General features: G+C 45.4%; 1 protein-coding gene across 5 annotated transcripts in view; it reads right to left on the reverse strand.

The window, feature by feature from the left end:
- EML1 (EMAP like 1) overlaps window positions 1–27788 on the reverse strand; it is a 163837-nt gene that overhangs the window by 96103 nt on the left and 39946 nt on the right. For 4 of the 5 annotated variants that reach the window (XM_033108793.1, XM_033108795.1, XM_033108796.1 and 1 more), the window contains exon 1: window positions 16796–16963. The exons of the other annotated variant lie outside the window; for it this stretch is intronic. In XM_033108793.1, coding sequence (XP_032964684.1) covers window positions 16796–16862 — 67 coding nt within the window. In that variant the 5' untranslated portion in view covers window positions 16863–16963. Of the gene's footprint in view, window positions 1–16795; window positions 16964–27788 lie in introns of those variants that run through there. 5 annotated transcript variants of the gene reach the window in all.

The raw sequence follows: 27788 nt of genomic DNA on the forward strand, positions 1-27788 counted from the left end.
ATGTATTACGTCCTGTATATATGTACGTGTTATACTTTTATACGCCTCGCAGCATCACCATGAGGCCATAGGAATTTTTCAACTCCATGAATTCACAAGACCATCTTTGTATATTTCGTCTGTCGTTGGCTGAAATGTCATTATGTGGCCCAGGACTGCATATGCAAAATTTACAGTCTTCTTACATCTCTATATTTTTAACAGGTGAGGACAGTTGTTTTTGTCAGTCCTGACAATCTACCAGATTATTTGCTCTACAACCAAAAAAAGCCCACATAAATATCTATGCGAGGGCATGTGAATGTTTGCCTTGACGATTTGGAGGGGAAAAAAAAAAAGCCAAGCAATGGTTCTTTTTTATGCCCCCTTAAATCAAAAGCAGGTATTTCTCTTGCACAAGACTGTCATTTGTTGCTCCCTCATTGAGAAACACAAAAACGACAGATTGGTATTTTAAAGCACACTAAACTGGTTCAGCCATAATCCTTTTGTTCAGAATAACAAGCTTAATCATCTTTCCTCAAGAACAGTAGCTAAGGCAAATCCCTGGGCCAAACAGGCTCCTTCACCGCCATGGGCGGCACCCCATTTATTCAGCTTTAAGGAGGAAGACGTGGAGCTGACCGCATGTGGGACGGATTTGGGGCAGATAAGTTAGAGAGGCTTTCTTTGGTTTATGGCCTCTCTGCCCACTCTCCAATGGATCAGAAAAGAGAATTATTACACTCAGAAACACTTTATCTGCTCACTTGCTTTGAAACCCATGTAAGAATGTTTAGCTAAAGAAAAGCACATTGGAACAAAGCCGTTGGTAACAGAGATGCTAGTCACTGGGGACTCCAAACAAACTATTCAGGAGCCTCTATTCAAAGCTTTACATTATTTCCTTGACCCTTGAAACTTTCAGCTACCCTGCAGAGAAGCCTGGGTCCCCTTCCCTCCCCCACTCCCGTCAAACTGGCCCTAAATCTTAACACTCTGAGTCTCTTTGGTGTGGAGGTAACCTGACCCAGACGAATTGTACAGCCCATTGTATATGGAGGGAAGGGGGACGATGAGGGCTTGGGGGTGCACAATGCCACAGAGGAGGTCATCCAGAGGCTCCTGGCGGGGGAGAAATTCCCAGAAACACCTGAATGCTAGATGGTTCCTCCAAAAGGCCACAAGGCTCGTAAACCACTACTGTTTCTAGTTACAGTACACCGAAACAGAATCACCATCTGGATATTACCTAACATACACATTTTTAGACTTAGGTTAAACAACATTCCTTCGATTGACTTTCTCAGTCTATACCCAGCTGCTTTGGTGTCATAGAGACAGAGCCTTGTAAGTGCCCTCAGGCATGTGTGACTGATACCTGCCAGGGCACCACTGACACCGTCGGCAAGCGCGAACCACCTACGTTTGTAACCTACGTTACAAGCGCTACCTCTCTGGGGAGTATGAATTCTACACATGTACGGTTCACTTAGTAAGCTTGGCCACACACGGCTCTCAAAGATGAGTGAAATCATCAGAGGCTGTGCTCTTGAGGACGTCAGAAGGGAGAGTGTGGAAAGAAGTATAAGCGGTAAACCCCAAAAAGACATGTGGGGAACACCATGGGAGGGTCCCAGACTGACATACCTGGATGTGGGGGGCAGAGAAAAGAGAGGGAAATACTTCACCACGTGATCAGGTAGCATTTTACAGTTCACAAAGCACAGGCACACACTGACGCACCTGCGAGGATTAGGAAGGCCACTTCCCAGAACGGAACACCGAGGCCACCAAGGTCGATGGTCTGTCCCCGGATCTGAAAGGAGCCACCACCACATTTGGATTTGGTCGGGGTTCTTTTGGATTGGGTTTTGAAGAGCTGAATCCTAGAAGGCAGAAACTTGGTTCGAATCAACACATAATTTTGAGGGCCTCTGAAGGCTGCAGAAAAGGAAAAGCATGAGACCTGGGATCTGCAGACTGAGAGCTGTGCGTCCTTGTGGAAGGACTTAACCCGCAGTTCCTCTGCTATGAGAAAGGCCAGCCCCAGTTATGCCACGGGACTGTTGCAAGGACAGAAGGAGAAACGACAACCAAACAAGAAGCTGTAGATAGTAAGCAGATGTGAAGCATCACTGTTCCTTCTTACAAGCCAAATGCCAGCCCTTATTAATAGCAGACACTCCAATTCCGAAGGAAGGAAGGGAGGAATGGCAGGAGGGAAGGAGGGAAGAAGGAAGGATGGAAGGAAGGAAGGAACAAAGGGAGGGAGGGATTGAGTAAAGTCAGTCGACTCTGAACTTGGCTTTCTCGGGACAAAACTTGGCATATCTTGGGTGCTTGGTTCTGCAGGCCCCTGGCTGGCTCTAAGGACACTGTGACAGGTGACAGTGGTACAATGGCCTCACGGTTCCCCCAGAGGCCCCATTCAGCAATAAGCCAGGCTTTCTGCTGAGTGCCAGTCAAATGTGGAGCCACTGCCATGGACAGAGAACGCAGGGAAGACCCCTGGGCAGAGCCTCAGCAGCAGCCACGGGCGGCGTGCCCGCTTGGCTGCCAGGTCCCACCCGTCCACAAGCCCTTCCCTAAGGCCTCTGGGGCTGAAGTGCCTCTGAATTCAGGTTCTGACTGCAGCATGAAGCATGGACCATATTCCATACATCACCCCAAACGCCCAGGAGGGTCTGGGGCAGCACCTGTAACCACACTCAAAAATACCTCTGCAGAAAAGCCGAAAAGAAATGGTTTATATGAAAAGAAATTCCTATAAACCATTAAAAGCCCCATGTTTCAGTTCAGATGAGCCCCCGCCACCACCACCACCACATGATTCGTATCAGGCCAAGTCTACCAAATGAGTCACACAAAAAATTTGGTTTTCAGAGCCTGCCGGAGTTTGAAATCCCAGCTAAGGGATGGTGGGCTGACTTAGAAGCTACAGTTCTCAGACCTCGGGGCTATTGGGTCCCAAGGCATCTGAGATAAACCTCATGGCAGGGATGGACAGGCTGTGTTTCAGCCCATGCTGTGACCAGAATGGGGCCATGTCCGAGGAAGGATGTACCGCTGCAAAGCCCGCGATCTCCCACCTCTAAGATACCGCATACTGCGACTTGAGAAGGATTTAAAACAAACAAACAAAAACAAGAAAAAAACAGGGCAAGGCACTTTACCCAGGATGTGGCCCTGAAGAAGGCAAACGTTTGGTAAACATATTTAAGCAGAGAAGGACATTTACAGTTTTAAGAAAATGTTATGGAATCCTGTAAGTAATCTTGTCCTACCTTATATTTTGTACACCCAGATTTCTGAATGTCAGGTTTTCTTAAAGCAGGGTGTATCAATAAATAGTTTTCAAGGTCCAAGAAAAAAAACAACAAAATTGGCAGAACGAAAGATGCTATGGTAAGTATTATATTTACTTTTTAAACAAAGTGCTGTTATAAAGGCAGATTACCAGCTCTTGGGGGATATCAGCGTGAAGACATCCACGGAAGGCAACACGGCCTCGTTCACGGGGCCCAGGTTTCGTCAGGAGACCTGCGTGTGAGATCCGTCCCTTACTGAACGGTGTGGCCTTGGTGACGTTACTTAACAGCCAACCGTCGGCCTGACCATCTGTAGAACGAATGTGATAAAACACCATTTGACTTAACCTCAGAGTTTGGTCGTGAGAAATAAATGGGAAACAGATCTGAAGGTGCTTTTAAAGCTATAAAATGTGAGAGCGGAGACTGGTTTCCATTGGGTTATGTGTTAAGGTTCGTAAATGAAATGAAAGTAGTGTCTCTAAATCACTCTTGAAAAATTCCTTAGTCCACAGTGTCTGGCAGACGTGGCGTTCTGTAAACTGCAGCTTCTCTCAAGAAACCCCTCCAGTGCTGGGGTTGGCCCACAGACTGCAGTGGTTGGCCCATGTTCAGAGGCCATGTCAAACAACAACAACAAAAATAGTCAGCTAAGCAAAATACAATTGTATCAGTATACACCAGGGGTGCCAAAAAAACGTATACACATTTTAAGAGATGTTATCTATGTACTACTTTTCGAAGTTGAATTGAATTACGTAGCAATGTGCAGAGTGACGTTGGCTCAAAAGATGGCATTCATCAAATGAATGCTAGCTTCAGTCATAGTATTATAATTTTAAAATAGTTTTTCCCTTTCTTAAAATGTGTATACATTTTTGGGGCACCCTCTGTATTGTTTTTCGCCAGGTATGTACATCCCATCCATTGTGCAATAACGAAGGGGTTTTGCTACACACGACTGAGAGTTAGTTACCCCACGGCAGTGACGAGGAAAACAGTTCTGAGTAACACTGCAAAGCTTTTCAGGATCAGAAGCTCTCCCTAGCCTTCCATGATGACTGAAAGATGGCATGGCCCTCTGTAGAATTTCAGTATTTGATTTCTCATTCCACAATCATCTATGGAACACACACGAGTCACAGGGCACCATGCAGACAGCGGAAGGGAGCCCCATGTAAAGACAATACAGGGTCCCTATCCTCAGGGAACGCACTAGCTGGCAGTGGACACAAAAGTTACACAGTTAACCATTATGTTATGCCAGGTGGACTGAACCGAGCATCAAGTAGAGGTTTCCATAATCTGGAAATGCAGAGGAAAGACCAGTCACCCCGGTAGACCGGGGGAGACTTCTGCATGCAGGCTGCGCCCCCAGGATGAACTGTATTTCTGTATGGGAACAGGAGGGCGGGGGTAGGGGTTGACACGGCATGACTACAGAGCCATGGGAAATCTCGGCACCCGGAGGAACAACGCACCCAGTAGGCAGGGGGATGTGCTAAGACCCCCAACTCCAACATTGATGGGATTTCTACGTGGCTTCAGGAACTAGGATGCATCAATGTAATTGCAACCATCAAAACACAAAGGCGACTTTAATACTAGAGTAACATCTACATTCTGGACGACACTGCCGGGCCCCTCGTGCTTGCCCTCCAGACCTCTCTTGTTCTCTGCTCCATCCTCTGTGCGAGGGGCTGCCTGAGTGGCGGGGGGGGGGGGGGGGGGGGGGGAAAGGCTGTAACATGCTCCCTGCTCTCGGCTTCCCTCTGGGTGTGACCAACAGTGCACAGAGCAGCAGATAGGAGGAAGGGAGGAGAGTGGAGTCAGGGCGTTTATTCCTCAGCTTCTTCGTAATTGGCAGAATCAAGACCTGTGTCTCCAAAGCCCGTTGCTTTGAACCTCAGGGAAAGTAAGTTGGTAATAGATTGCAGCAGGTCTTGACAGAAATGCACGTAATCTTTTCTACTAATTCTCAAGAGTTCACGATTTATTTTGGACATGTGTAGCCTATGCCTGCTTATCGTTTTCAACAGCTCTACAAACAAGATGCTCCAATCAGACATTCAGGTCAGAAGACTGCACCAAATGTACAACTGCAATCTTTAAACAAAACAAAACAAACAAACAAACAAAACGCAGACAGTTAGAGATATTCCAAGACTCCAGTTCAGAGCCTTCCTAGCTCACGGGTCCCACGTCTCTGTTTCCTTTCTGGGAGTCTTAGCTAGTTGGGAGAGCACACATGCTATTGGTGATCAGAAGGCATATGTCATGGAATTTCTTTAGCAAACATATGACCCTCATCATTTTCCAAACTGCTCTAAATTTTTTCCACCTCCCCCATTCCTACGAGAGCTTAGACACTTGTCAGCATTCTCTGCTTGTCAGAGCAGGCTTTGTTGCTGTTCGCTGGGTGTAAAGGGCAGTGAGCAGCCTGAGCCCCACTTCTAGGATTCTGCACCATCCTCCTTGACCCGGCCTTGTACTGACGCCAGCCTGGGGGAAAGCACACACTATTTATTACAGGGATTCCAGAGATAAGATGCTTAGACTTTACACAGGCCGAGCAGAGCTGCTGGCAATGCATGTGGGTGTGATCTGGTGACACCCCAGAAGGAGTTCTGTGTAGCCTTGAAGTTTGAGGTTAATTATCACAGTCTTTGCCCCCGGCTTTGAACTCTTAGTTAGACATTGTTCACTTTGGGATTCTATAACTTCATGAAACTGTAGCTTGAGAAAAGGGTTCTGCAAGTGACATCACAGAAGGACACACACTGTGATTCCACTTACATGAAGGACCTAGAGCTGTCAGAGTCACAGGCACAAAAAGTAGAATTGGGGTTGCCAGGGGCGCGGAGGGGAGAATGGGAGTTAGTGTTTAGTGGGGACAGAGTTTCAGTTGTGCAAGATGAAAAGCGTTCTGCAGATGGACGGTGGTGATGGTGGCACATCAATGTGAGTGCGCTGAATGCCACCAAACCATACGCTTGAAAATGGTTAAAATGGTAAATTTTATGTTATGTGTATTTTGCAAGAATTGAAATTTTATAAAGGGTTCTGAGAAAAGTTAAGAGTATGATTTATAGGATAAGGCTGCTGCAGAAAAGCCGAGCGACTAGCGCTGTTAATAGAAAGACCGAGCAGTTTCACCAACACTCGCTTACAGCAGTTGGACTGGGCTACAAACAGCAAGCGTGAAAACCTCCCACGCAGGCAATTATCAGACCAAAATGACCATTTGCTATTTCCACTCTGAAATGGCTCACTCTCTGGTCCAGCACACAGGTACCAAGGGCACACAGCACGGTCCTCCAACAGCTGGGGTCTGCAGTGCAGTGACAGGTGAGGCTTGGGGCCTGGGGACACACTGTACTGCATCTAAATGAAACCCAAGCCAAGGAAGGCTTCCCAGGGTGCGGGAGCTGGGTCTTAAAGGATGAGGAGTCCATCAGGGTTAGAAGGACTGGGGAAGTGTCACTACAGGCAAGGCAGAGGGCACCATACGTGGATGCATGTAACCAGCCTACCACATTCACACGCTACTGGAAGCCCAGGGTGGTGGGATCCAAGGGCACCTGGGAGGAGAGGCTGCCCTGGGTCAGGGGAGCAGGCGGGAGGCGGGTCACAGACTGCCGTGTGCCCTTGGAGCTATGGGGAACTTCCGAGGGACTTTGGGCATTCAGATCAATGAGATTTCTGCTTTAGAAAGTGTGGACGTGTGTGATTTCAAGGGAAACATGGTGACAAGGACACTTGTTCAGAGACCCCACAGCCGTCCAGTGAAAGGAACTCAGATCTGAACTAGTAATTAGTATGCGGCCTCTCCTAGGAGCAAGGGGCAGACCACTAGCCTCTCCCAAGCCCCCATCATGCCCATGTTTTAAGCCGTCATTCATTCATTCATTCATCAAACTTAACTGAGCACCTAGTACGCTGTGGACAGTGGAGCCAGAATGCCTGGGTCCAAATCCCAGTTCTGACAAGTACTGGCCCGTTACTTAAACTTCGGGGCCTTTGTTTTCCTCACCAGTCAAAACGGAGATGATAACAGTAGTCACCTCAAAGGGGCTTGGGGGGTGTGGCAAGGATTGAACGGGGAGCACCTGTAAGGGCTCAGCCCGCGTGCCACCTGATGCTGCTCAGTGAAACATCCAGAACTGTCTGTGTTTCTCCTCCCCCGCCATTTTACACACGTACACGTGGTACCAGCACTGGGCGGAGGAAGATGAATGAGACACGGCCCCTGCCTCGGAAAAGCTCAAGGTCTGCTGGGCAGATAACAACTCTGTGGAGTTAGAGCTACAATCAAGTACAAGATGCGGTCGGAACACATATTTTTATGTCATTAAATTATATCAATTCAGTAAAAGGCCATTCTCAACAAAGGCAAAGGAACGCCACAGCAAGCCGGACGTTAGTCCTGAGAGCAGTGCAGTGGGGCAATCCAGCTTCATTACTTTCTAAAGGACTCATTTGGTGAAGCCAAGCAAACGGCATTATCTGCCTCCATCTCCCGTTCAGTCCCCGGGGAGCAGCATCCGCGGTTTACACACAGGATGGGTGAGCATTACAAGTGACTAACAATAGGTGAAGCAGGGCCACTGAGTTCTGTTCCTAAGGATCTTCAACAGTTTGTGACGCTGTAATTGGGGCTGAAATGTATAACAATGCCAGAGCAGAAGAGAGTCCTAGCTCTGCCCTACTGTTTCTCGACCGGAGCATATTTTGCTAAGAATGGTAAAATTCTTGTTCCATCAAATAACTTGATTGGGGGAGGCTGGTTTAACAGTCCAATCTTTTTTTTACTGCTAAAAACATGGATTTTGCCAAGAAGTACTTCATTGTGTCAACTACGCTGGCTCCAAATCATTTGTTTTAAGCTTCTTAAACTGCCAAACACTTTCTGCAAATGTTTCCACTTATTGAGTCAAGTGACCCAGTGTCCAGCTGGAGGTATTCTATAATGCTTGTGAAAATGAGCTTTGAGTCCATCAGGCCAGCGTCCTCACTGTCCTGCATTCATCTGTTTCCAGGTTTTACCCATAATATTCCCTCGCCTAGAATGCCTTCTCTTCTGAATGCCTAAGTCTACTAGTTCTTTGATGGAGGAAAGAGTTAAACGTCACACGTATGTATACGTGCATATACACACACCTTACACGTGTACTTATGTGAATGTGTATGGATACATACATGTGATACTTCACATATGAATATATATATATATATTGTTTCAAGCGTGCAGAAAAGCAGTGTGAGGCTTTCTCTATTTAACCACGATTTAGTGTACACGTGTTCCACGTCAGGCAGTTTGCCAAGCGTGTGTGTTTGAGGAGGTGCTGTAAGAAACAGAAGATTGTCCCTGGTTTCACTAAGTGATATTCACCAGAGAACCCATCAGGTGCCAGGCATGGCAGAGGTGCCAAGACACAAAGATGGTCACTGGGACCACCATCTGCCTGTGAGGTGGTGACCGTTTAATAGGAGATCAGGACATAAGCCATGAAGGCAGGCCTCTGGGATAACCGGGAGGCGGAGGTTTATGCTAAGTAACCACGCGGCCACCAAGGAGGGACACCTCACTGCACTGGGGAGCCAGGGACGGTGGCAGGTGAAGGAGCGGGGAGGCGGCCGAGACAGGCAGCCACCCCTGAAGGGGCTTGCGTGCCAGTGTGGGAGGGAGGGACGCTCACGCCTTGCAAAGCGGAGGCTTCATGACGAGGTCTGGCTTCCAGAAGGAGCCTTCTCAATGTCTAACTTCTCGGCAGGTGAGCTCATCTGTGCCGTGGATTCAGTTACCACCTACCTATGTACTCATGGCTCTCAAATTTTTTCTCTCCAGTCTAGACGTCTCCTGGGCTCCAGAGCCTACATCCCACAGCCTACTCAGCCCCTCAGCTGGTATGTGTCACAGGCCTGCCACCCCACAAACCCAAACTGAACCCTGTCTGTCCCTCTGGCTCCTTCTACCTCGCTTAGGAGAATGGGCCAGAAGCCTGGCTGCCTCTCCTGGCTCCCAGTGGCACAAGTCCAGATGAGTCCTAAGTCCCCTCCAGTGGAAACTCCCACGGCCTCTCCCTGGCTCACACCACAGACTCCCACCTCTCTGACCCTGCCCTCCCAGCCCACCCTCCACACTGCAGGCAGAGCCCTCTATCAGAACTCCCTGGAAATCTAACCAGCCACTCCCTTGCCTCAAAGTTCTCCGCCACATTCTTTCTGCTCCGCAGAATAAGACCAACCTGCGAACACGGCCGAGAAGCTTCACAGGACCTTGCCAGCTTCATTTAAGACACTCTGCTCCTTTTTCTTTCACCATCTGAGACTTTCTTTCACTTTCCAAAAGGTCCTTTCCCCTCAGCGCTTCCTAAACACATTTCCTTAGGTGGTCTGGAATGTTCTCCCCTCCCTCTGCCAACCCCTTTCTACCCGTCCCAGAAAAAAGGGCTCCCCAGATCTTCCTTAGGGCGTCCCAACACACCAGCCCCAGCCAGTGCCGGCAGCATTCTACCACCACTCCTCACACTTCTTCTTCGGACCCCCTATCTCCGGGCTCTTTAAAGAACCAACTGGGAACGCAGGGTTGAAGGTTGGCTCCCAATGAGCAAAGCAGGCTTCCTGTGTGTCGTGGGAACCCCCATCACTGTAATAGCAGTGCGATGGGCCCTCACTGCTTGTTTAATTAAAAAAAGGAACAGACTGGAGGGGCGGAGACTGGAGGCAGAAAGACTAGTTTGGGGCTGCTGTTTTTAAAAAGCAAACAAAAACCCAGATGAGAACTGATGAGGGTCTGACCTACAGCAGAAGCGACAGACTATCAGATAATTGGGCAGCACAATCTGCAGGACTGATTGAGGTGGGAGGGTGAGGGGAAGAGGAGCCTGGGATGATTGCTGGGGAAATCTAATATTTCTGGGGAAGACCACGTGTTACACGTTTTTAATTGTCCTATGCACACTGCAGGTAGCCTTTCGAAATTGGCTCCATCTGCCAAGTGGACGTAAAGGACTCTTTCCATGAATACTTGCCTAACCGTTTCCATCCTCATTGCCTTTAACTGTGAGCTGCCCATTGACCTTGAAAGGTTATTTGTGGGCATTATTCACAGTCCACGACAGGGATGCACAGGCCTCTGGTGCCCAGAATGAAAGACACAGCCAGTCCTGGGCCACACTGCAATAAAGGCATGATCTGGCAGCCACCCCTCGGAGGGCCGGACACGCAGCTGATGTGCCCTCCCTCTGCAGGTGCCGAAGGTCCCCTATCAGATTCCCACCTGGTTCTTGCCCTTTTGCATCATCCACACCTGTGGGTCCAAACTGCCCCTCCACAGTGGGGGTAGATCACTAAAGATAGAGTTTAAAGCTGGCAGAATAAACACACCATTGCATTTTTAAGACATAACCAAGTAGGCTGCAAAAATGTGGTGTTCCATACCAACAGTATTTTCCAGTAAAGATACAACTTTAGAGGAAACAAAATTGGAAGTATGCCTACTTAACTTTTAATTAAAAAGTAAGTACTTTAAAGGACGATCAACTCTTCTCAAGAGCTATTTCTTCAAAGCAAACCAAACAGGACTGCCTTGCTTCTCCTGGCACCAGGACCCCTCCCAGTCCTGCACGTTAAGACAAATGTGCTGCTTTCAGCAGAATATTGAATTTATGTCAAACATCTAGTGAGAAAAACATGAAGTTTTGTGGGCGGAAGTTGTATTGATAATAATTATACAACATTTGGAGTTTACAGCATACTTCTTTTTAAAAGCAATGCTGCTGATGACACTGAAAACATTTTGCTAATACTAGAAAGCTGCTGTTAATAAACTAGGATTTTAAAGATGAATAATAATATATTTCCTGAAAAAGATTTTTGTATATTGTACATAATACCACTGACTTAAAGTGCTTGGAGAAACCACCTTACTGATAAAAACAATACTTTAATGCACAATTTTCAATGCTTTCCGGGATTCACTTTTTCGTGCTCCTACTTTTATAGCATGAACAGACTGTCACACTAGAAACAAAGATCTCATTTCTCTTTTCTTATCCACCCTCCACTCAAATAAAATGTGTTTTTTTCATTTGAGAGAATATATGAAAAGGCTTACACTATCTCAGAAATGAACAATAACCAACTAATGGTTACTTTTTAAACACAGTTTCGTGAATTTTCCACCGAAATGCTTTTGTTTCTAATGTCATAAATGCTTGTGGTCTGGCTGTAAAACAAATTCCTTGCTGGGTGGAGCACCAAGTGTACCGATTAGAAATTCTTGCCTCACGTGGGTGCTTGCTCTGTGCTTTTCCGTGAAAGCGTTTTCTTCCAATTTTGCTATTACAGAAAGCCAAGTAGGTCTTCTGTCACCACGTGAGGTGCAAAAGAGGTTTGAAGATGCATCATATTGTTGAATGCAGATGACTTCCTCCCAGGAGTTCCTGGATCCTGTTTTAAATCCAGCTATTTGCCAACTTGAAAATCTTATCATAATCATAGGTAAGAGAAAGGATCAGTATTACAGACGCCAAAAGATGTTTAAGATCTTAAACAAATTATTCTTAATTCTTCAAATATACATGCTTGGAAGTTAAAACAATTTTCCATTTCAAAACCAGAAAAAATAAATGGCAGTTGCTCGAAAGATTATCACAGTGACTTCAAAATGTGACTGGGAGCAGCAGAGAGTGTGGACTTGACTTGCCATGGTTATTAACGAGTAGCACCTGCAGAAGAAACCCCGCTATATCAGAGAACTGCTAGATACATTACATACAGGCTTTAGAAGGAATATAATAAGGTCTCTCATGACACCTTCCAAGGTAAGATGGAAGAAAGGTTATTAGCCAGAATCATAACCCTTTAAGGCAATGAACTCCATGTTATTATAATGCTGTAATATGTTATATGAGTCCTGGGATTATTTACAGCAATATAACACAGATTATGATTGTGTTGTAATCTGATAGGGTTCTGCCTGCTGGAGAAAACTCAAAAAGAAAAGGTAAAAGTAAGAAAAGAAATGGCTTAACCATAGTACATGTGAAACAGACAAGAATTTTAGGTGAAAATCAGTGAAAGGTAACAACGTCAAGTGGCAAGCAAAAGGACTAATATGGTCTTGGGCAGCATTATTAGAAGTATAGACTTTGGAATAAGGGAGGTGAAGTATCCTGCTTTACTCTGCTCTGTTTAGAAATCATGCCTGGAATGCTTCATTTAGTTGTATCAAATTTTAAAACGCATATAGACAAAAGGAAACAAGTGTAGCTCATGCAAACCAGAATGATTAAGGGTTTAAAATTATGTCATATAAGGAATTTTTTTTTTTTGATGGTAATGTTTAGCTAGAAGACTTGAGAAAGAGCTATCACAATTGTCTTCAAACATGTGATGACCTAGTATACGGAAAAGAGATTAAACCTATTCTCTATGGACCCAAGGGGCAGAACTTGGGCCAGATTTTGACTCTACAAAGGAACTGACAGTCTGAACTGTCTGAAGAAGAAATGGATTGCATGGAGAGATAGTGACTTCCCAGTCCCCTTGGAAACTGCTCAAGCATGGGTTGAATACCCTTTGGAGCACTCCCCCTCCAGCAGACTTCAAGATCGGGAGGGGTGGGTGGACTGAATCAGGGGAAGGGAGGGGGCAGGACTGGAGGCTAGAGCACTGCCTCTTCCCACTTCAGATGGAGCAGCCCCGCATTTATCTGCTTCACATGTGGGTTCCTGGGTAAGCTGTACCTTGAAGAAACAGTGCAAAGGCTTAAGAAAATAAACCAGGAGATGAGATTACCTTTAAGTCCCTTCAAATGCTGAGATTCTTACAACCTATGGCAGCTAAGCAGGGGTGTGCATTGACACTTTGGTGAGCTGTGGCTGGTGAAAGTACTGAAAGTGACACAGAAATAAAATGGCAACATTTTGCTCTTTGCACTCACTCTTTCCCTCTTTCATCCAGTTCCTTAATTGCCTACTCTTTTATCACCACAGTATAATAAAAGGAGCTTGATATTTAGACGTCATAAAATTCAGATCCTCAAAAATGTTAAATCCAGAGTTATGATATAACCCAGCAATCCATTCCTCGGTCTCTTCCCAAGACAAATAAAAACATCTATACACATGACAATGTTCATAGCAGCATTATTCATGATAGTGAAAGGGCAGAAGAAACACCACAAATGTCGGTCAACTGGTGAATGTATAAACGAAATGCAGTCTTCTATAAAATGGAATATTATTTGGCCATAAGAAGAAATGAAGTACTGACACACGTGCCACAACTTGGATGAACCTTAAATCATTACGCTAAGTAAAGGATGCCAGACACAAAAGGTCAATTATGGTTTGATTCCATTTATATTAAACATCCAGACTCTAAAGAGATAGAAAGTAGGTTCACAGTCTTCAAGGTCTAACATGAAGGGGGAAAGGGAGTAACTGCTACTAAGTACTGGGGTTCTTTTGGGGGTGATAAAAATGTTCTAAAGTTAGATAGTGGTGATGCTTACACAATTCTGTCAATATACTAAAAGCCACTTAATTATATACTTTAAAAGGGTGAGTTTTTATGGTATGTGAATAATATCTCAATAAAGCTGTTATTAAAACAAAAAAGATTTGGACTGGTATCCAAGCCTTACTAGCTGTGTGACCTTATAAAGATACCACACCGCCTTAAACCTCAGTTTCCTTATATGTAAAAGAAGGTGGTAATACTACCTACCTCAAGGGAGGTCGTCAAAGAAAATATGGAGTACAGGATGGTAATTCCCAAATCATAAATTGATAAATTATAGCTTTTCTCCACTTTTCAGCAACTGCAGCTTTTCTTAGAGCAATAAAAGAAGTTTGTGATTTCTAGCCCACTTTACAGCGTTCTAAATACTCAGAAGAAAAAAAACTGCACAAATTTTCCACTTAAAAGAGAGAGCCAGTATCTAAAAGATGAAAATAACCAGTCTTTTCAGGAGCCTAGATACTGCCTAATTTACATTTTGCAGACACAGCAAGAAAAAAAGTTTAAGGGGAAGATAGGAATTTCATTCATTAGAACAAAGCTTTCTCCTGCTCCCTTCTCATTTGTATACCATCTTCTATCTTTAGCTCTCCAGGAAGACGTTAAGTGTGACAGTCATCCAAATAATAAGTATGGGTTGTATTTTTTTGAAGTTAATATATCACTATGACTTTTTAGTTCCTGCCACTATCAAAAGCATGGAGCGTACTCAACGTATGAAAATTCTTGAGTTCATATATTATGCTATTGTAGTCTTGCCATTGTAATGTAAATCTCTAATTTAAGAAGAAAAAATGTTTCAATGTAGCTAATAAAATAACCAAATGTTTAACTTAGCTCTTGGTGAAATGGTGTTTCTGTGACCCACTGCTTTAACTGAATCACCATAGTAATCAACTGAATTGTATTCATTTACATTTTCACTTAGTGGAAGCCTCTTAAAATGAATAATTTCACATCAAAACATCTGTTGCATAAGACATCATCAGTTAACATTCATTTCTGCTCCACAGACTATTCTTGCTTTAGACTTAATTCATTAGGTAACCAAAAAAAATCAGTAACAGAGCTAAGAACTTTTTGAGAAAAGTAATTCAACAGTTACGATTTACTCAATTGTGTACTGAAGTGATCTTATTGTTTGATTCTAGTTAAAGTAGTTTTTCTTTAAACTGTTACCCATACAATACGAAAGAGCTGGTTTTCACTTTCTTCTAGATACCATTACCAGTAAAATACCTTACCAATATCTCTAAACTACCAATTAACAAGAAAAGGCAGAAAACCAAAAAATTCAAGAATAGATGTGTAGGTCAACTTCATGACTAAACAGCTATTTATGTACAATATGACCAGGCCCTCAAACAACTGCTCAAATAAAAATATCTAGGCTCGTTTCATAACCTAAATCAAACTGTCAACATATATGACCACATATGAATTTTTAAAAAGCCTGGAAATCATTTAATTTTTCGGCCACATGCCTTGCGCAACTAACACAGGGAATTCTATCACAAGCACGTAGGAGGTGGTACTACCTCTTACATCAAATTACTATCAAAAATAGTACTCCCAATTACTACCAATTACTATCAAAAATAGTAATTCAAATATGATTGATTATAAGGCAATTAAGGAAGCTAGCCAAAATTTAATTGAGAATGCTATTCAACCTACTGGAGAGTAAAACCATTCCCATGACTCTGAGGGATTCCAGGGGCCAGCGGAGTACCAAGTACTCTCCACCTGCCTTATCACCTTCCGAGGATCAAAAACCACAGGGGTTCTGCCCTGGGACGGCTGTTAAATGTGAAGAGCGTCAAAACTTTCATTCCACTGAAAAGGGCATTTACTAAGTTCATGAAGGCTTGCCGGTGATTGATATGAAATTATAAGCTGCCAAAACTATCAGAATATACCCTTTTCCATGAAACAGATGATAAATTTCACCAGAGATTAAAATATCATTATAGAGGAGGAATCAACACACTCACTAATCTTTATTGCTACAGCTAATACCTGCTATTTGCAAACAGGTGTTAAATAGCTATAAAAGTTCCCCTAAGTCACACTTACAATTGCAAAATAAATAGGTTGAGTTGTCAAAGCGTCTAGAATTCCAAATTATTCCATCTGCACGATAGACAGATTCTATAAAATGCACATATTTTTCCCCGTTACAAATTTTTGGGGCCTTCTGATAAAGCAATAAATCCAAGATATAAAAAAAAATTGTGTTGTTAATTTTTGTGCATGAATTATCACACATCATGTTCTGATAAAATATGCAATGTGCTGTGAAACTCTTTTTCATGCCTGCTAGTGAGACTAAAATCTTTCAGGCATGTAGGATTTTATATTTTTTTAAAAGATGCCATATTGGTAGCTATTAATGTTTCCTTCCTGAAAAAAAAAACAACAACAACAAAAAACTATCACCCCGTAAACAAAATAAGTGGAAACACTTTTAAGGTAGGTCCATTTGCGTGTGCATTTAGATTGCATTCAATCGGGATGCTTTCATCAAAGTGAATGGATGCTGAGGGTCCATCCGCAACAAACACTGTGTGCACGCTCCTTAAGAGTGTTTTGTTATTAAGTGATTTGTTTGCCGAGTTCTTCATCCAGACCTTTCCAAACAGATGTGAGTTTGGAAGCAGAACGCAACACGTCCCCGGAGCCCGGGGGTGGCCGGGCCTCCCCACGCGCTGCCCGGCGGGTGCGCTCATGCGGGTGGCGCCGGGACCAGCCGGCCCCGCGCGCACTGGCCGGAGCTGGGGCTGGGCAACGGCGGCGGGGCGGGGGCGGGGGCGCGGCGAGCCCGGCCCCGGGCCCGCGGCCCAGCACAATGCGCCCCAGCGGCGGGAACCGCGCTCCCCTCCGCCGCAACTTTGCGCGGCCTCCCCGGCCGCCCGGCCTCGCCCCTCGGCCCGGCCCCCGCCGCGGCCCCCACCCTCCCGGCCGCCGCCGCTCACCGTTGCAGAACTGGAGCAGCGAGGACGTGTCGTACAGGCTGCTGTAGCTCGAGAAGCCGTCCTCCATGCTGAGGCCGCCGGGCAGCGCCCGCTCCCCCGGCCCGGCCGCGCTGCCGCCGCTCACCCCCACACTGAGCCGCCCGAGCCGCGGCCGGCGCTTGGCGCTGGGGCCGGCCCTGCTGTGGCGGCCGCTGCCGGTTACCATGGCAACCCCGGGCCCGCCGCCGCTGCCGCGGGAGCCGGAGCCCGCTCTGCTCGCCAGGGGGCGCCCGCGGCGGGGACGTGGCCGGGCGGGGCCAGGGGCGGAGTCGCGGGCCGGGCGGAGCCTGCCGTGTCCCCAGAGCCGAGGGCGGGCGTGCTGCCCAGCGGGCGGGGATGCTGCGGGAGCGCCCGGTCCAGATCCGCCTTCTCCAGGAGGGCGAGGCGTTGGGGGCGAGGGGACAAAGGCGAGCTGGGAGGGCAGCGGCGACGCGGGAGGGGGCGGGGAACCCTACCACGAGTTTTACCCTCTCATTTGGCCAGGGCGACCCTTCCTGCGGACGCCGAAGCCCGCGCTCCCCGGAGGCGTTGTCCCCGCGCCCGCCGGCAGCTCCAGGACCAAACATGGACAACTTGAGAGCCCAATTCAGCTGCCTTTCCACCTCAGAGCAACTCCGCTTTTGGCCAAGTCCTGCGAGGCGCGCCCGCCCCTCCTTCCCCACTGTCTTCCTTCGCAGCAGCGCCCTGACTCCAGGGAGAATTAGCACGCGGCTCATAACTCCGCTTGTACCTTTGCTCATGAGTGGGAAAAAACGCGGCTTCCCACTTCAAAAAGGGGCCGTTGTACTATTGGGCTGGAAAGTCTAGGCGTTTAAAGGAGCTAAGACGTCTGCGCTGTTCTCTCCCCCATCTGACCAGCCCCCGGGGAGCACGTTTGTTACATTACACAGTTGTTAATTTGTTACGGGACCCAAGGAAATCTGTACTCTATCTCAGAAAGAGGACAAAATCCCACAGCAGGAGAAACACACAAACCCACCCGTTTGTAACTTTGCCAGTACACACACACACACACACACACACACAGGCTAGGTTGATGATACGAGTTTCACTACCTGTCGCCTTAAGTAAAGGTGCTTGTAAACGACGAGAGAGTACTTGGATTGGATGATCTTCAGAAAAGACTGAAAAGACTGCATAACAGTTATGCTCCTTCTTGCACAATAGTTAGAATTCATTTACATGTAAAAATCGGAGTGATTTCAAGTTGTAGCTATTAATTGGGTAGGTTGAACACATTTAGGTGAAATGAAGACCAAGCAGAAAGTTGCTCTTAGGGAAATCTGTGAGCCTTCCTGGGACTCAGAGGCTCAGGGAGGCCTGTGCTTCTACAAGCAGAAGGCAGGGTTAGCGACGGCGCTCTGTCTCTGCATGTGGCATGTTTGACATAGGGTTGCCATGGCTGGCATGAGCTGCTGTAGCCAGAGGGAGCAGTGGACGCTCTTGCCTAGGTCCTCATCAGGGAGACCAAGCACAGAACAGAAGACGGATTGTTCATGAACAAGGTCCAAGTGGGAGGCTGAAGGGCTACAGGTGCTGTTGATTTGACAGTGACCTGGTGTTTGAAGGACAGTATGAGGGACAATGGTAGTGATCGTGGAGGAAGGGAGCAGGGCCTGCTGACAGGCCAATGGGCTGGTCTGACATGACTGGACAGCTTGTACTGCAGACAGTGGGAAATAAGAGTGATGGACACGGAGAATGGGGCCAGGTAAGGGCCCCAGCAGGAGACAAAGTGAGGCAGGGGGTTTTCACGCAAGCAAATGGCTGATAAGAGAGCTGTTAAGGGGATGAATCTGAGTGCAAACTGGTCCCTAAGTACAGGGACCAGGGGCATACCAGAGCGTCTGCAGCACTCCAGAAATAAGGCATGAGACGCAGATGGTCAGAAGGAAAAAAGACTGAGGGACGGGACAGAGGGAGACTGCTATAGGACCAAACAGCTGGAGAAATAGGCAGGCCGAGAAGGGACAGCAAACCTCCCCTTAGAAGTTCCCTGTGGCCACTGGAGATGCGAGACCAGCTCACCCGTGAAAGAATTGGGATTTGGGAGATGATGGCAAGGAGGCGGTAAATGAACTGTCTAATGGAGAGAATGCAAGGTCAGACAGGAGCTGGGCAGAGCCTTGGAAAGGGAGGAGAGGAGATTCCAAAGGAACAGTCAGGGGGCAGGAAAATCAGCCTAGGCTATTGTTTCATTAAGCTAAGAGCACAGAAAGCTGCAAAGAGGTGGGCCTTGTCACAGGGAGTTCAAGGGGGACGAGGCTGGGAAAGACCCTTCCATCTGGTGGCAGAGGGCTTGCAGGTTACCTGAAGCCTCTTGGTGAGCAGTGGGGACAGCAGCTGGGCTGTTAGACAGCAAAAGGAGAGCACATGAAGATGTGTGTTTCAGGACTCCGGCAGGGAAGGAAATGGGGGCCAAATATAGAGGGCAGGGATGTCAGAGGGTCACATAAAGTCTCCATACCCTACCCAGTACACGTGGACCCTCTGTATCTCTAAGGCAAGAGGCAGGTGCTATGGAGATGGGACTTTTGAAGGGCGAGACTTAATACAGGTGCAAATTTGAACTTTGCCCTTCTCAGTTTTCTCATTACCCATCGTATCCCCTTCTGTCCAATCTTTACACTATCTCTACTCCACTTTGTGGTTTTATGCATCAGGATACATTGGATAATTCGCATAAAAAGCTGACGTGTGGCATTCTTAAACTTGGCAAGGAAATGATAAGCAGAAAACGATGATTAAAAGATGGTTCTCTTTAAAAATGTTAGTGTCCCACTGTAAACCTGAAGCTGAAGCTGAATAATACTGAATGTCAACTATAACTTAATATATTGGTATATATAGTCACCAGATGTGGAGTACAGCGCAGGGAATAGAGTCAATGAAATTATAACAGCTATATATGATGTCAGAGGGGTAGTGGACTAGGAGAGGGGGGTTATCACTTTGTGAGGAGCGTAAATGTCTAGTACAGTGTTTCGTACACCTGAAACTAATAAAAACAAAGATTTAAAAAAAAGAATGTAAGTGTCCTTGATTTATGTTAAAAGTATGATATTTGATGGCCCCAACTAAAAATGGTTAGGGAATAAAGAAAATTCAGAAATGGGACAGGTGAAAAACTGAGCTGGAGATTTTCTTAGAAGATTTTACTTCCACTAGAGCAAAATTGCAAATAACAATTAAGAACTCAGTCCACTTGCTTTTGAGATGATAAAGACTGTTATTACATTCTTAACCTAGAATATTAGACAGTTATGTTTTTCCCACAGTGATAAAAGCATACTCTAAAAAAATGCAAACTTTAGTATAATTACAAGGCTATGCATGTTAAGTCAATTAGGTATAACCTACACGGCATTAAAAAAAAGATCTATGGAGAAAGTTCAAGAAAAATCTCTGAAAACTTAATAATGTGAGATTTTGCACCCAAACATTTGAACAGACTGTTAGTCCACGTCATTTTGAGATAATTTATGGCCTGAGTCCAAAGACTGTTGTCATTATAGTAAGTGATGTACACTCTCGGGGACAATATAATCGGAGCGTTCAGTGCATTAATAGCACCATTTGTACAACATGTGAAAGAGAGAATGGAAAATGGGAGCCCTGTAGCCTTTATTCATAGAGAAGAAATAAAGAAAAAATTACCCAGAAACATGGGCATCTATTGTTTAATTCAACATTCCTCCAAAAATCGTTGCATAGTACCAGGCAGCATGCTTGGGGCTGGGCATACTCTGTGGGTGGCTGTGAAGTCAATTTAAAGTGTCACTCAGCACTTTAAAAAAATAAAATAGAAAATTCCACTCTGGGTATATACACCCAAAGGAATCGAAAGCAGGGTCTCGAAGATATATTTGTTGCCCCCATGTTCATAGCAGCATTATTCACAATGGCCAAAATGTGGAAAGAGCCCAAGTGTCTGTCGATGGATGAATGGATAAACAACATGTGGTCTGTCCATACAATGGAATATTATTCTGTCTTACAAAGGAAAGAAATTCTGGCACACGCTACAACACGAATGGGCCTCGCGGACATTCTGCTAAGTGAAATAAGCCAGTCAGAGAAGGACAACTATTGCATGATTCTACTTATATGAGGTTCCTAGAGTAGCTGAATACATAGACAGTGGAACGGTGGGTGCCAGGGGCTGCGGGGAGGGGAATTGTGTTTAACGGGGACAGAGTTTCAATTTGGGATGTTGAAAATGGTCTGGAGACGGATGGTGGTGATGGTGGCCCAGCAATGTGAATGTGCTTAATGATGCTGAACCGTACACGTAACGACAGTTAAAATTTTACCACAAGAAAAAATATGTATTTTACCACGAGAAAAAATATGACATGGAATCGGAATATCAGAGTGCACTGAACAGGGTAAGAACAAGTAGTTTTGTTTGAAGCATTGGTCTTTACTTGAAATATCTGTGTGTGTCCTGAGTTGTGATGTAAATGTATTTCTCCCTATAGATCCTGAAGTCTAAGGAAACATTCAGGCATCTAATAATCATACACATAAATGTATCACTACAAATTGTGAAACATGCTGTGAAACAAAAAAAGAAGGAAGGATTTCAGATTATTCCAGAAGGTCTGAATTGGACTGAGGAGTGAAAGGTGGAACCAGAGTAGCAGTGGGCAAACCTGAGGAAATGAAATTGATTACGAGGCAGGAGAGGGAGCAGCCTGTTTACGTGGGGGTTCTGATTTCATTCTAAGAGTGAAGAGAAGTTGCCATTCAGTTAGTGTTATGGGTTAAATTGAGCCCCGCCCCGCCCCGGCCCCAAATCCATATATTGAAGTCCTAATCCCTAATGCTTCAGAATGTGATTTGGAGATGGGGGTCTTTACACAGGTAATCAAGTTAAAGTGAGGCCATTACGGTGGACGCTAATCCAATATGACTGCTATCCATACAAGAGGCATTGAGGACACAGACACACACAAAGGGAAGACCACGTGAAGACCCAGGGAGAAGACGGCCGTCTCCAAGGAAGGAGAGAAGCCTGCAATAGATCTTTCCCTCACAGCCCTCGGAAGGAACCTGCCCTGCCGACAACTCAGCCTTTGAGCCTCTGGAACTGTGAGACAACACATTTCCATTGTTTAAGCCTCCCAGTTGTGGTACTTTTTTACAGCAGCCCCAGCTAACTAGTACGGTTAGTATAGAATGTCAAAGTCAAGAACTGGCTATTCTACAGATTCAGGAACCTATCATTACTGGTATTAAAATACAAAATACACTTTCTCATGATAAGATTGTTGCTCTATAAAAATGAGTAGTAATCAGAGATTCTTAGCATCAATACAGAACACCAAATTCCGTGATCTCCAACCTGCAGGCTGATCCAGTTGTACTTTTTTACAACATCCCTGACTAGTGGTCACTCAGCCCATTGCAAAGTTGAAGAGCTTGAATTATTAAAAAGATTGTTGCTTATTTTTATCCCAAATAGCTCTCCCCAAAGCATCCTTCATAGATCCTCCTTTTGTCTGGTTGATTTAATCTCTCTTTGTCCTGGTGCAGGCTTTTGTCTGTTCTGAAATGTTGCAATCACAGCCCGTGTCCTGGTTTCCCCACCTCTGTGTTGTTACTCCAGGGTTAACTTGCCCAAAGAGGGCTTAACGAGGTCATTTCACTCTCTGTTGCCTACCCCATTAAGTGCAAACATCTTGGCTGAGACTTCAAGTCTGTGTTCCTGCCACAAATGCTGTCTTTGGCATCTGACACACTCCTGCCACACCACACGATCGACAACTCCTCACGACGCTCAGGCAAGCCATGCACTTGAGTGGCCTGGACCTTTGCCCGTGCCCCACCTTCCCTGCCCGCCAGCATAGAAGCTGCCCCATCATCTGCATGAACTTGGCGGCCTCTGCAGTCATGAGCAATGCTGTCTGCTGCACTCCCACATCTGCTGGTAGTTTACTGTATCCCCTCTGTTAGTCTGCCTTGCCTTGTAGGAATGTGAGTGTGTCCATCTTTCCCAGGTGATTCGGTGACTTTAACGCCTGTCATGCTGACACAGTGTTGAAAGTAGCTGGTACCGAGTAAATGCTGAGTGAGTGAATGAATGAATGAATGAATGAATGAATAAACCCTCTACACAAAATCAGTTGCCCATTACACACAATAGGCTTTCAAACGCCTAGAGAGCACATCTTCTCCAAGGTCAAGTTCTCCATTTCCTCCCTGTCCCGCATGTGGCATAGTTTCTAGAAACCTTGTCTGCATAGGTGCCCACCTGACACAACTGGACTCTTTCTCCTGAATCCTTGTACCCAGAACCGAACACAGTAATCTCATAGGACTGACCTGGGTGGCAGTTGCCTATAATAAATTGGATGTTATATTTCTATTGATGCAACTGAAGTTTGTATGGATTTGTTTTTATTGCAGCCAGGATATATGTTCTTGGTTCATCTAGAACTTGCCATCAATTATAAACCAATCAGTCTTTTCAAATGAACTGCTGTTGGGTCTTCTCCATCCAATACTGAGCTAATTAATTTTTTCTCTTAATCTAAAGACAGGATTTATCTTTACCCCTGTTAAATGTCATTTTGTTGGTTTCAATCCATCCTTTTAGCCAATCAAAATCTTTTAAACTCTTAAATCAGGCACCTAACACATCAGTACTTGACAGCAGCAAATGTGCCATAACAAACCTGTTAATGTTTTCTTCATCCTCGTAATGGACAAACACATTAATGGTGCAGGAGGGAGTGGAGCTCTGGACAACCTTGGACACTCCTCACCAGCTGCATCTCAATTGATCTACTTATCAATACTCTGAATATGTTTGTCCAACTAAATATGGAATCGCCCCAACTCTTCGCCCGCCCAGCCTATGTTTCTCTCTCTCATCCACGCCGTTTTATGAAGGAGTTTAACCAATGCTCTGCAAATCCAGTCTGGTAACTCCATGAAAATAGAGAACAGCGTTGGTTTGGCTCTTAGTAACCCTTTTCTTTCCAAGTGCATACACACCAGCTCTTCGGAGATCTGTTAACATTTTTGCTCAGAACCAACATTATCATCAAACTTATCTATATTTTCCAGAACCCAGCTTTTTCTACTTTTTGGAAAATTATGACATTTTTTCCCTTTTCCGTTTTCTGCAACTCCCATCTGGCAAAATCCAAGACAGTTTGCCCAGGCCTCGAGAAGGGATTCGCAGTAACTAAGCAGTCCCCCAGTCCTCTCTCACTGTCTTGGGCTTGACAGTTCCTCCTAAGGGTCATTTCTTCAACACTCTCCAGTTTCAAACGTATTCTCCTTATTGAAGAAAAAGAAACCCGCAGCGGAAAGTCCTAAATATGCACATAGGTGTCAGAGTCTTTCACGGCCCCATTCCTCAGCCTCTGTCAATCCATGCTGCTTTCCATTCCCTGAACACCCCACAACTGTCTGCCCCCAGGGCTTCCTTGTGTGATTCCCGCTATTGGAAATGCCCTGCACTCAATCTGTGAGTTCAGCTCAGATGCTACCTCCCTCTGTCCCACCAGAGTCCCTGCCCCCTCGGATTGCTAATGGTAGCCAGCACCTTTCCTCTGTGCTAACGAACCTGTCTTTGAAGCTCTGTAGAAACTGGACTGTCAACACCATGGGACACCATGGCAGGGGAGGAGGGCCCTGCTCTTGCCTGTGTGTGTGTTCACGCATCCTCCCACAGCGGCCAACATGGAGTCTTCACAGAACTCTCCCTGGCCTCTCCCCTGGCTGGGAGCCTTATCCTCAGGTGTGGAGGCAGGTCTACAGCTCATCTCACGCAAAGGTGAGGCATTCGTAACCTGGTGCACCCAGCTCCCTCTCTACCTGTGCACCACCTGTCATGGTGGGGTGGGGTGGGTAAGAAGCACCAGACAAGAAAACACTATGTGATGAGCACGGCCTTACTGAGGGCTCTTCCACTTCATTATCCTGTCACTAAAATGTTGACACTGCAGAATCATGAACTTCAGAGCTTTCCACAGGCAATCTGTTAATTGTCCAAATGGATATGAAAATGCCTTGTTATCTAAGAAACCCATGGCCTTTTCCCACGATAGGTTATTCTCTCAAAAGTGTTCTTAATGATTTGCATCCATCAAAAGAATTGACATGTTTTGAAGTGTCTGAAGTGAAGTGAAAAAAGAAAAGCAACATTCAGTTGGTTTTCTCTTTTAAAAATGTCACTCCATCTAGGAAACTTGACGTCACAATTGTCTCTAATTCATACAGTGATGCAGGCACTGCGGTAGATTGCAAACGAAATTTCCGTCCCAGGATCTCCACCAAACAATGTCATTTTCAGGAATTTTTGTTCATTTGCTCCATCATGTTACCTGTGAGGTTTTGTGGCCATTCTTGGCTTGCCAGCGACTAGCCACAGAGTAAATACACTAATATTATGTCAACTACTCATGGCAGGGTGCTGGAGCAGCCCGGTGTACTCCGGCTGCCTGGGTACTCATTAACTTTCTCCCTTTGACTCTGAAGTCTTCTGGTTTGGATGACAAATTATATGGTCATCCTAGCTAATATGGAAAGACCTAGAATCTATCCATATTGAACACTGAAAAAAATTATTGAGGTTTGTACAGGTATGTTTAAAATGCCATCCAAAGGTGCCTCAAAGCATCAAAGTTGCAAGAAATATAGAGAAGTTACCAGAAATCTGATTATTTATCCTTAAAGTCAAGTAAAAGACCCACTTCTGGGATTTACTTGGTCCGTTCCCAACACCCTCATCATTGGCTTTTTCATCCCAGTGGTCCAGATCCACAATACTTATTTATAATTAACAAAGTGTCCGGGAACCCTTCCGAAAACTTTTGCCTGTGGAGTCCAGATTTCAGCTCTCCCACTGATTAAGACAGAGGCTTAACGGGTCTCCTGATCAGAGCTCATTGGCAAGAGGCTGCTCCACTTCCCTCTGTTCTCTGCTTGTTCACTGTGTTCTTCATCACTGACAGTTGCTGGCTGCTGACCTTTGGTTCATTCACTCACACACGCTGATGCCCACTCTGCACTGGGACCAGGGGACACAGAAGGAATACAGCCCCAGCATGCCCCCTGAAGGTCTCCTGGTGCAGAAGGGGAGCAAACACACAAGAACACACCAAAACAATCAGGAGGGACCACACACACAGAAACTCACTGGGGGAATGTGTCGGCCACCGACTGTCCTTGCATCGGCTCCATTCCAGTCTCTCTCTCCCCCTCTCTGCCACATGAGGACACAGCGAGAAGGTGGCCGTCTGCAAGCCAGGAAGAGAGCCCTCACCAGGAACTTACCATGCTGGCAGCCTGATCATGGACCCCTAACCTCCAGAACTGTGAGAAATACATTTCCAATATTCAAGCCCCATCTGTGGTATTTTGTTATGGTGGCTCAAGGGGACTAAGACAGAAGCAGTTAGATTCCTTCTTGATCCTCCCTGCAGAACGCTGGATGTTTAATCTCTGGAACAGGAGAACTAAAGGATTCTCTGCACGAACAGATACCAGGGGGACCATCCTGAGCTGAAGACAAAGGACAGCCTAACACTGAATGATGACACCGCACCCAGCCCCTTCCCACCCTCAGCTCCCAGAATCCTGGTTACCAGTGCCTGCTCTCCAAACAAGAATGTAGATAGAAGACCGTTCTTTAGGAAATATGTGAAACTCTTGGGAAAAGACCCAGAGTTATGGAAAGTCAGGAATCACAGGGAAGTCCTCCTGTTCACAAGTATCCTCTGTGGACTCAGAGCTTCTAGGCAGTGTTTGAGAGTTCCTCTCTAAAATTTGAATGGAGAGCCAAGAATCTGTAAACGTTTGGGAAAATATACAAAGAAAAAAGGGAGGGGGATATGAGGAAACAGACAATACAGACAACAGAAGGAAATAAAGCGACCGTTGACATTCTCAAAGGTCAAGGTTACTGCAGTCACAAAACAAAGACAAGATGCTAAAATTCGATGATAAAAAAGTGTTTGGAAATTTTAAAATATGACACTGAGATAAAATATCCACAAAAAACTCTAAAATAGAATTAAGAAAATCTCCCAGAAAAAATAGAACAAAAAGACATAGCAATGTAGAACATAGGAGAAAAAATTCAATAATTATATTGGGAAGTTCAATGTATGAATAAAAGGAGTTTCAGAAAGCAAAAATGAAGAAAATACAGGGAGGACAATCATTAAATAAGTAATTCAAGAAAAATTCCCAGAACAAAGGGACAGGAATTTCTAGATTGAAAGAGTCTGCTAAGGGGCGGCTGGATGGCTCAGTTGGTTAGAGCGCGAGCTCTGAACAATAAGGTTACTAGTTCGATTCCCACATGGGCCAGTGAGCTGCACCCTCCACAACTAGATTGAAGACAATGAGCTGCAGCTGAGCTGCCGGTGGGTGGCCAGATTGCTCAGTTGGTTAGAGCACAAGCTCTTAACAAGGTTGCCGGTTCAATTCCCACATGGGATGGTGGGCTGAGCCCCCAGCAACTAGATTGAAGGACAACAACTTGACTTGGAGCTGATGAGTCCTGGAAAAAACACAGTTACCCAATTAAAAAAAGAAAGAAAAAGTCTACTAAGTGCTCAGCACAACGGAGAAAGAAAGAAAAGTACAAAAAAAATATATCCATGTGACATTTTAGAACACTGGAAATAAGGAAACCATTCTAAAAACTTCCCAAAAGAAACAACAGGTCTAAGGCAAAGATTTAAGAATTAGAATGGCACTGGATTTCTGAACAGCAATGAGAGGAGTTGGAACACAATAAAGAAATGCAAAAAGTAAATTTTTGAGGGAAACTCCTTTTCAACCTATAGTCACAGGCCCAGACAAACCATCAAATCAAATGTATGAGTAGACTAAAGAGATTTTCAGTCATGCAAGGTCTCAAAAATTTATCTCCTGTGTGCCTTCTTTCTCAGGAAGTTACTGCAGGATGTGCTCCACCAAAACGAAGTTG

Source organism: Rhinolophus ferrumequinum, chromosome 6 (genome assembly GCF_004115265.2).
Source record: "Rhinolophus ferrumequinum isolate MPI-CBG mRhiFer1 chromosome 6, mRhiFer1_v1.p, whole genome shotgun sequence".
Taxonomy (NCBI): domain Eukaryota; kingdom Metazoa; phylum Chordata; class Mammalia; order Chiroptera; family Rhinolophidae; genus Rhinolophus; species Rhinolophus ferrumequinum.